At 38.0% G+C, this 10658-nt stretch overlaps 1 protein-coding gene across 3 annotated transcripts; it reads right to left on the bottom strand.

Annotated features, from left to right (window-relative positions):
• Positions 1–1152: 1152 nt before the first annotated feature.
• On the bottom strand, positions 1153–8581 carry LOC134474039 (endogenous retrovirus group K member 18 Env polyprotein-like). 3 transcript variants are annotated; one of them, XM_063240331.1, is made up of 2 exons: positions 7967–8581; positions 1153–3096 (listed from the first exon to the last, which is right to left on the bottom strand). In XM_063240331.1, exons 1-2 carry the CDS (start codon positions 8191–8193, stop codon positions 2964–2966), a joined length of 360 nt encoding a protein of 119 aa, XP_063096401.1. In that variant the 5' UTR covers positions 8194–8581; the 3' UTR covers positions 1153–2963. The 3 variants fall into 3 exon arrangements, with proteins under 3 accessions (XP_063096401.1, XP_063096399.1, XP_063096400.1); XM_063240329.1 differs by having other exon boundaries at positions 1153–3117; positions 7967–8113; XM_063240330.1 differs by having other exon boundaries at positions 7967–8090.
• Between the last annotated feature and the right edge of the window lie 2077 nt (positions 8582–10658).

The following is a 10658-nucleotide window of genomic DNA, read 5'->3' on the forward strand; positions in this document are numbered from 1 at the left end:
TGTAAATCCAGCACACTAATATTCATTCCAAAACTGAATCTTTTTAACTTGATTTTTTAAAAAAATATGAGTCTTCAAATATTAGTGTGAATGTGAGAGGCTACCATAATCACTTTTCCTTCCCGTAGACTCACCTAATGTGTGTATTATTAACTGTTCCTGACATCTTAAACTCCTATCTCTACTCAGATACTTATTTTTCTGTTACAGAGTCACCTTTCTGATCTTTGTAAACCCACCATCCATACCCCACACACCTAAGAGGGAGGCAGATTTCTTTCTTTTTGTATCAAATAACTTGCAGTGTTTGAATTATTTCTCCATTTGCCTTTTCCTGTAACAATATTGTTGACCACCCAAAATGAGCAGTTAGTCTTTCCATTTTACTGTCTTAGCTTTTGGCCTTTTCTTCTTTGTGTCATATTCAAGTTGGGATTTTAAAAGTGCTAAAAGACTTAATTTTGGTGTCCTGCTTGAGAAACAATTATGCTGCCAAGAGTAGAAAAATGTTTGACTCTTGTTTTAGTCCACGAAATCTCTAGAATCTCACCATCAGCTGAGGGATGACACCGTACAGGTTTTACAGCACTGAACTTTTCCTAGAGTGATGGCTCTGCTCTCTGGTCTTCTGGGCTCATCCTTCAAGACTCAGTATCATGTATTGCAAGCAGAGCGCCAGTAAACCTGTTATTCAGAATGACTAATAATAGAATACTATAGCATACTGAGACATAATCGTATTCCTTAATAGGAACTGACACAACAATAAACTTTGATAATAATAGTAAAAAAGCCTGACCCTAAAAGTTAAAATCAATAACAGCAATGGAAGCTAGAGTTAATGATAACTAACTTTGGTTATCAATTGTCTGGATTAAAGAATGCCTAGAGCATTGATAAAGGATTTCTCTGTGAGGGTGATACTAGTGTTCAACTCAAAGTCTGGAACTCACTGCAGTGTTCCGTGTAAATTCATATCAGAAAACCAATGAGTCTGTGTCGTGAGTGTCTAGAGCACTCTGAACTCCGGGCAAGGTAAACACGCACGCCTTGTCGGGACACGGGGGGTACAGCGCTTGGAAAAGAAAGACAGGAGAGACACCTTTGCTGTCTGCACCGCGTTACACTGCACTGCACTGCACTGTACCGCACTGTACGCACAATCTTTATTTTAGGATTCATATATAGTAAACCCGATCAATTCACAGAGCCCAGATAATTAAGTAGTGAAAAGGCATTCTTTGTGGCAAGCTACAACGTGACAGACTACAATGTTTATTCTAAAACTATCTAAGTGAAGTAAATAATCACAACCAGTTCTCACAACTTCTCTAGCCCAGGAAGAAATTCATTAGCTCAAGAATGTTGTTAATTTGTCTGCTGTTAGTGTCACAAAGGGTGGCCAGCCACTTCCTCAAGACTTCTGCAAAACAAAGCCAGCTCACAGTATGGATTCCAGAGGGTGAGGGCTCACTGAGAACAGGCATTCCCGTTCTACCTCCTTCTCGCATACCAGGGCGGCTATTGTAAATTGCAGGTTAGAGGGGGTTGGGCCTACAAAGTGACACCTCATCCCCCACACTTCCTTCCTTTTTATTTTTTAACAACAATTTCCATAAGATCAGGTTATTAATAGCATTTCGTCTTATGCAGTAAAAATACACAAGAACTATGGCAATGAGAACTATAATTAAACTAAGTCCCATGCCACTAAAAGTGTGGGTAATGCTCTGCCAGATTCCTTTGGAATCTAATCCTTTCAAAGATTGAGCAAGCAATTGCGCGAATTGTGCTAGAGATTCATCATCATTTTGCTTTGCAAAATCCTTGTCAATTTGATTATGCAAAGATTCTATTTCCTCCTGGGCAGAGGTGTTTCCATTTAAATACATTCTAATCATTTCCCATTCAAGTTCTGTCTGATTATAAGGTCGTTGGGTTATACAGAAAGTAGTTGAATTCCAATCACATTTTAAAAACACTTGATGCTGAAGAGCCAATATTTTTCTACCCATCCATTCAACTGTTTGTTTAAGGAGGTCTATTTGTTGTTGTAGTTTGGCGTTTATTTGCCACTGAGTTAACCAAAGTTCATGAGAATTCTCATGCCATAATTCGACAACATGTTTTTCTTGCAAAGAGGTATGTAAAGCTACTCCTGAGACTGCTGCTAGAGAGGCTACAGTTATCAGACTTAACAGTACAGCAACCACTATTCCAATAAATCTTTTTGTACGTTTTAACAGATGTTTAAAAAATTCAGTAGTAACAGAAATTACCGGGTCTTGAGACCAAGGTCGAGTTAAATTTACAGGCAACCAAATATGAGTTTTTTGTTGTAACAGCATAACTGTATAAGGCTTAGTGAAATTTAGTGTGCTATTTAAGCATGTAAACAATTGACAATTTAAACAAGTACAAGAAAAATGTGTAAAATTAAAAGTTCCCACTAAAAAGACATAAGGTAGAGGTGCACAAACAGTAATATTATACATTTTAAACCTAGTAAAATTATAAGTAGTAGATACAGATCGACTAGTCCCTGAATATGAAACATTGTACAAGGTTACAGGTTGCATAGCGGCTGGGATCTTCCAAATATGATTTTGAAGGTGATGAGGGTATTCTTCGGCTGCAACAGCAGGGTTAGCGATTCCACCATCTCCCCACCACAAGAGAGCCGTCTTTTGTTGAAATATAGGAGCTCCGTCAGTTATTTTCTTTGGATCTGGAAGACTCAGTCCCCGATGCAACAGTGAGCAAGGCACATAAAGCTAAAAACAAGTTTTCAGGGTTTAAAGGCTTTCCTGCTTGAAGGACAAGCCGTTGCCCTTCTATGGTCAATTTCTTTAATTGTCCCCATGTAGGGAGGGGATTTAAATTTGGTCGCTGTGAGCGGCGGGATTTTCTTAGCTTTAATCTGGCCATGGCTGCGATAGGAACAAACTCAGCATCCTCAGCTTCTAGCTGGTTTCGCGCTCGCTTCTGAAGGCACGGTTCCGGTTCCTTGGGGAGTTGTCTCCGGGGCTGGTGAACAGGATCTGGAGACGCGGGTCCTGATCCATCGTCCAGGGACCCACTGCTGAATTCCATTTTCTGTGGAGATATAACCAAAACCTTTCCCCCTATAGAGCAATGTGCCCCTCTCCCATTCAGCCTCTGGAGCTGTTTTAGTCCAAATAGGTTCATTAATCACAAAAGGCTGTTGTTGCTGTTCAAAATGTTTTTCAGCTCTTGTTAATATTTCACCTTGTGGTAAATTGAGAAAATTTAAAATAAACAATGCTTGATGCAGTAATGTTTTTGGACTGTTTTGCAATTTAAACAGTATTGGTATCTGAATATCCTCCTGACTCCTCCTTTTTAATTTTTTAATTTGCAACTTAAGAGTGCCATGTGCTCTTTCAACAATAGCTTGACCCTGGGGGTTATATTCAATCCCTGTAATATGAATAATATTATGGAGATCACAAAATTGTTTAAATGTTCTGCTAGTATAAGCAGGTCCATTATCTGTTTTGATTTTAGAAGGAATTCCCATAACTGCAAAAGTCTCCAATAAATGTACAATAACATTTTTAGTGGATTCTCCCTGTTGAGCAGTAGCCCATAGAAATGAAGAATAGGTATCAATAACTACATGTACATAAGAAAGCCGACCAAAAGAAGGTACATGTGTAATATCCATTTGCCATAATTCATTAGGTTGAGTTCCTCGAGGGTTGACACCTGCGGGAATAATTTTTAAATGTAATGGTCTACAAATAGGGCAGGCTTTTACAATCTGTTTAGCTTTTGTAAAAGGTATCTTATATTTAAGATGCAAATGTCCTGCATTTGCATGATTAAATTGATGTTCTTCAACGGGTGTGGTGAACATAACTAAGGAATCCACTGCATTGTTACCTGATACTAATGGTCCGGGTAACTGAGAATGAGAACGTAAATGAGTAATAAAATAAGAATGATTTCTTTTTTGAACATGTATTTGTAAATTTTGAAATAAAGACAATAAAGCAGGCTTATTAGAATATAACGCAGCTGAATAGATATTTGTCACTACTCCAACAGAATAGGCCGAATCGGCTATAATATTAATAGGTTGGTTATGAAAATCTAAAAACACTTGTAATATAGCAAAAAGTTCATTTTGTTGTACAGAGTTAAAATTTGTCTGACGTACCCAGTAAGATTTTTGAGTCCAATATGCAGCTTTATTTTTAGATCCATCTGTAAATATAGTCAAAGCTTGTGGAATTGGCTGTACAGCTAATAAGGTATTAACCACAAATTGTTGACGTCTAAAAAAATCCCATAATTTACTTTTAGGAAAATGATATGAAAAAGTTCCCATGAAATCTGCTAAAGCAATTTGTAAGGTTTCAGTAATTGACAACAAATATTCCCATTGTTCCTTAGTTAAAGGGATAACTATATTGTTTATATCTTCTCCTATCAAAGTTATAGAACGAGCTCTACCATTCATAATTAAAGCTGCAACCATGTCAATATAAGGCATAACATTTTTAGATTGCTTAGTTTTAGTGAATACCCATTTTACTGGCATAGCATTTTGACCTAAAACTGCAGAGGGATATTGAAAAGTATTAATAATATATAAAGTTAGAGGCAATTTAGGATCAATCCTAATTAAAAATGCATCCTTAATTCGTTGTTCTACAAACTGTAATTCTTGCTCGGCTTTTGTTGTTAAAGAACGAGGGCTGGATGGATCTGAAGAGCCCTGTAGAGTAGCAAACAAATGCTGTAATGCATGGGTAGGAATACCTAGTGTGGGACGAAGCCAATTAATATCCCCTAATAATTTTTGAAAATCATTTAAAGTGGATAACTTATCTCTCCTAATAGACATTTTTTGTGGAATCACCTTTTGTCTAGTAAGAATATATCCCAAATAATGACTAACTTCTTCCTTTTGAATTTTATCCTGTGCTATTACAAGTCCAAACGGAGAAAAATATTGAGGTAAAGTTTTTAAAATATCTTCTAAAACATTTCTATCACTATATGAGAATAAAATATCATCCATGAAATGAGCCGTATAAACCTGAGGCCATCGTGCACGCACTGGTTTTAATGCTGCATCAACATAAATTTGACATATAGTTGGGGAATTTTTCATTCCTTGGGGTAAAGTCCTCCATTGATATCTTTGATAAGGTCTTTGATAATTTGTTTGAGGAATTGAAAAAGCAAACCGTTTTCTATCTTCTGGATGTAATGGGATGTTAAAAAAAACAATCTTGTAAATCTATAACATATACAAACCAACCAGCAGGGAGCGCTGAGGGTAAAGGAATACCGGGCTGAAGGGCTCCCATTTGAATTAAGGATGAATTTACAGCACGTAAGTCCGTTAAAAGTCTCCACTTGCCTGATTTCTTTTTTATCACAAATATTGGAGAATTCCAAGGAGATGTGGATGGTTCTATGTGATGTAGAAAAAGCTGTTGATCAATCAATTCCTGCGCTGCCTGTAACTTTTGAGTAGTCATAGGCCACTGATCTATCCAAATTGGGTCATCATTTTTCCAATTAAGCTTTAAAGGATTCATTTCCCTAGGCTGTAGAAACATGCAAAATATTAAAAATGTATATAAGCTCCCCATTGTTCTAATACATCTCTTCCTAAAATAGAAACTGGTACCTCTAAGATATAAGGTTTAATAACAGCAACTTGACCCTCTTCATTTTTTATATGTATATGCATTGTGGCTTGTCCAATTGTATTTACTGGAGTTTTACTTACTCCTTTTATATTACATGGAATAATAGTATAAGTAATATGAGAAGGCCAATCAGTAGGTTTAACAATAGTAATATCCGAGCCTGTATCTATAAGAGCCTGAATTTTCTTATGCTCAATAAAAATATTAATAAGAGGTTGTTGTTGAGATAATTTAGCTGTCCACATTACATTAATAGGGTTAGTGCTGCCGAACCCTCCTGTTCGCTGAACAACAGAGGATCCTATTGGGATATAAGGCAGTAAAATGAGTTGAGCTATACGTTCTCCCTTTAATAATTTATAATCTGTAAGTGAGGACATCAGAATTTGAATTTCTCCAGTATAGTCTGCATCTATAATTCCTAAGTGAACAGTAATGCCTTTTTGATTTAAACTAGATCTACCCGTGAGCAAGCCAAAAGTTCCCGCAGGCAGAGGACCAAAAATTCCTGTAGGAATTTTCACGGGAGATTGTCCTCCTCTTAATTCTACATCTTTTAAGGCTGGTATGTCCACTGCGGCACTGTGTTGGGTGGCTGGCTGTAGGGAGAATACGGTAGATTTACCCCATTGATTTGTCCGGGGCCCGGGGTAGGGCCCGTTCTCCCGTTTCCCTTTTGTTCAGCTGAATTAACTTGTTTACTCCTGCATTCACGAGCCCAATGATTTCCCTTCTTGCATTTTGGACATAAGCCAGGAGCTCTAGATCTCTTTTTTTGATCATTGCCTACAAGTTTTGGACAGGCCCTCTTTACATGTCCTATCTGACCACAATTAAAACATTTTAAAGACTGTTCCTTTTTAGATTGCCAATTAGTCCACGTGGTTGCCATGGTCTCAGCAAACAGTTGCATTTTCCTAGATTCTGAATTTAAATCTTTACATTGTTTTATAAAATTGTCAATCGTTCCAGTATCTTTTATTGGAATTAAAGCCCTTTTGCATTCATCATTAGCATTTTCAAAAGCTAACATTTTTAAGAGATGCTCTTGTAAGTCTTGTCCCACTACTGTTTTTTCTATAACATTTTGAAGTCTTGCAACGAACTCAACATACGGTTCATTGGCTCCTTGCAGAACTTTAGCCCAAGATCCATATTCTGATCCTTTAGGCCGTATTTTATCCCAAGCTTTTAAAGCAATATCTTTTAATTGAGCATGAATCTCTCTTGGAGCTCCTGCCTGATGCTCAACAGTATCAAAGAAACCTGTACCAGAGAGCATGGGATAAGAAAGGAGTCTAATATTCGGATCTCGATCGTCAGCATTTTGTCTTGCCTTTTCCGCACAACCTTCCATAAACCACATGTGCCACTGTAAATATTCTGGCTCCTTTAAAAGAATTTTGGCCAAGGCTTTCCAATCATAAGGAGCAAGATTACCATAGTGATCTGCTACCGATGTTATTAATTCTCTAGTGTAATGAGCCTGAGGGCCATAAAGGGTTACAGCCTTTTTTAATTTTGCTAAATCATCCATATTAAATGCTTCCCATCTAGGGGGAACTGCCTCTCCATCTATTGGCTGAGGTCTGATTACAGGGAAAGCAAAGGCAGGCTTTTCCTCATCAGAATCCCCTAATTTTGGTAAATCAGCCAAAGCTAGCTTGGCTTTACTCCAATTAGGGTTAGATGGAGGAGGTGCAGAGGGAACTATAGGCGGGTTTTGCTTAACGGAGAGTTGTTTCACCTCTTGTGTTAAATGCTGTATAGCCTGTAAAATTGGGCGATTGTCATAATTTGATATTGCTGCGGCAGCTAAAGCTGAGTCGGCTGTAGTGGATTTTACTTTTAGTTTGGACGCCTTTTCACTACTTAAAGCGATAGCGTCATTTTGAACTACATTCTGCTCCTCCTCTGTGAGGGGCAATTCCTGAATAACTGGCTTAATTTCTAGTTGAAGATTTTCTACAATATGTTCATCTTCCATAGCTTTTAATAAAGAGTACACAACCGACCAAATAGCCCAAAAACGTAAAGGAATCTTTTCCTCCTGTTGCATAGCCCTTTCTATACTAACCCTTGCCTTCCTCCATACTTCTACATCCAAAGTTCCTTCATCTGGAAACCAAGGATTATATTCTTTAATTGTATCAATACACATATCCAAGTCAGCTGACCTGAGCGATATGCCATATATAGATAATAAATGTTTAAGAATTTTTAAGAAAGGAGAAGAAGCAGATTGTCCCATTTCCCCGTAATAAAATTATACTTACCTTCCTAAGCGACCTTCGGAGTCCCTGAATTCGGGCGCCACTTGTCGTGAGTGTCTAGAGCACTCTGAACTCCGGGCAAGGTAAACACGCACGCCTTGTCGGGACACGGGGGGTACAGCGCTTGGAAAAGAAAGACAGGAGAGACACCTTTGCTGTCTGCACCGCGTTACACTGCACTGCACTGCACTGTACCGCACTGTACGCACAATCTTTATTTTAGGATTCATATATAGTAAACCCGATCAATTCACAGAGCCCAGATAATTAAGTAGTGAAAAGGCATTCTTTGTGGCAAGCTACAACGTGACAGACTACAATGTTTATTCTAAAACTATCTAAGTGAAGTAAATAATCACAACCAGTTCTCACAACTTCTCTAGCCCAGGAAGAAATTCATTAGCTCAAGAATGTTGTTAATTTGTCTGCTGTTAGTGTCACAAAGGGTGGCCAGCCACTTCCTCAAGACTTCTGCAAAACAAAGCCAGCTCACAGTATGGATTCCAGAGGGTGAGGGCTCACTGAGAACAGGCATTCCCGTTCTACCTCCTTCTCGCATACCAGGGCGGCTATTGTAAATTGCAGGTTAGAGGGGGTTGGGCCTACAAAGTGACACCTCATCCCCCACAAGTCTGTAATAGAAAAGTGAAGAATCTACAATGGAAGGTTCAGCAGTGTACAACAAAGATGGAAGAGTCTATGCTAGAAAGAATGAAGAGTCCCAGAAGGAAGGCAAACAGTGCGCCAGAAGTCAGAAGATGATATCCAAATTGAAGGTGAAGACTAGAGCTCCTCCTAAGAACCAGCAGCCAGTCCTTCCTCATTTTCCTTTTACTGTTTGCAAGCTACCTGCCCTGTCCAGTGGGTCCCTTCCACCACTTCGTCTCTGTGCCATCCTCTTGCACAGGCTGAGGGTGGTTACAAGCTGAGGATCCTGGCCTCCTGCTGGTCACATAATTAAACTTCTAAACTTCTCAAATTGACATAATGATCAACAATCCAAAAGCAGTAAGGGGACACCCCTCTATGCCTTATGATGTAGAATTTTTAAAGTTACTTAATTAAGATTCTAGTTTTCTCAAGTTGATAAAATGTATCAACCATTATACTCTCATTCCTGGAATTGGAACCCTCTTCTTACTCTTGGATATAAGAACTTCAAATTCTTCAATCTCTGGGGCTTTATAGCTGAAAAGTTATGGAGAACTGAGAACCAGTGGGCCACCAGAGGTTTCAGGTTTTGGCATCAAGCTTATAATCATCTGGTTCTGAGGGGTTAGGACTTAAAATGAGTTAGGCTACTGATATCCCAAGGCCTCTCAGCTGGAGAGGTCCTCTCATGCAACTTCTCAGTCTCATAATAATTTGAGCAAGTTCCCCTCATAAATGTATCTCTGTCTGCCAGCCTACCCATCTACAATTTATGGATTCATCAACTGTTGGAACTGTAATACAGATTTTGGTGTGAGAAGTACAGTTGTTGCTCTAAAAAACAACTGGAAATCTTGAAGTTTATTGAAACTGGATGAGTCGAACAATTTAGAATATAAAAGAAAACGTTTGGAAGCTAAGATTTAAAGAAAATTCTAGGGCTGGTTCAAAAGAATAAGATATCTACAAGGATGTTTGAAATGTCTTAGAGATTCTTTTAGTTATCATGATTAGAATATTGCTAGATATTCAAACCGTAAAGTTTTTCTGATGAAATATCAGTAAAAAATGAGAAAAATCTTACAGGAGAGTACAGCAAATTTCATGTTTGTTATAAACATACAAAAATGGGTACATTATGCTCATGACTAAGGTCTTTAAGAAAAGTTGAATTTCTGAATGATAAACTAGAATAACTGTTTCTGCTCAGAGCAAAATATTGAAGATACGTTTTTACTACTTTGAAAATAACAAAATAATAGGAGTTCAGGGAATTCCTTTAAAGATAGTGTTTGTACTTAAAATGGATATTGAATTGAAAGACTTAGAAATTTTGCAGCATGACCATGTAAAAACTAATTTTAAAAGCCTCAGAATATAGCTCAATGCAAAAGCTGAGTTTCAACCCCTTATTTCAGGAAAAAAAAGAGAAAAAAAAAACACAAAAGTAAAAGAAAACAAAAAAGTATAAAGTAACAAGCAAGTGAATGACATATATTGCCAAGTCACCATTTGCTAAACACATTGATATGGATAGAAAAGAATCAGGCATATTTGACGACAGTAGTGAAAGAATGCAAAAGCATCTCAGAGACCCTTAAGTGTGTTCCTTCCATCGCAAGTCCAGAACAAGGCCCGGCCAGCAAGGTTTTCAGAGAAGTGCAAACAAGACCTCAGAATTTGCTGCCCAAGGCACCTCGAAGTACCGCATATCACCTTCCCATGCAGTATGCTTCAGCTGGAGGTGAGAAGGCTGTAGTCAGCCCAAGCTGAGGGCACAAGGTTTCAATCTGTTAGAGCTATTAGAAGGGCAGAGTTACAGACGTTCGAGCTACCTGACGATTTAGGGTCCAATCTTCACATCAATGTGCAGAAGATAAACTACACAGAGTAAGAAAAGAGTGATAATTTTTCAACTTAAAATTTTAAAGTGTTTTTTCTTGCCCAAGATTTCACATATTTGAAAAGTTACTCTTTCTTTTGGCCTATTCTTCCCTTCTGAAATACCTGTCCCATTGTTATATTTTCTAGGTGTATAACTTAT

The sequence above is a fragment of the Cavia porcellus genome, unplaced genomic scaffold (genome assembly GCF_034190915.1).
Source record: "Cavia porcellus strain 051 isolate PalLab524CR breed Dunkin Hartley unplaced genomic scaffold, mCavPor4.1 scaffold_30, whole genome shotgun sequence".
Lineage (NCBI taxonomy): Eukaryota > Metazoa > Chordata > Mammalia > Rodentia > Caviidae > Cavia > Cavia porcellus.

Coding starts and splice junctions, on each gene's coding strand:
- LOC134474039 (XM_063240329.1), bottom strand. CDS start 2,579: ATGCAACCTGTAACCTTGTACAATGTTTCATATTCAGGGACTAGTCGA.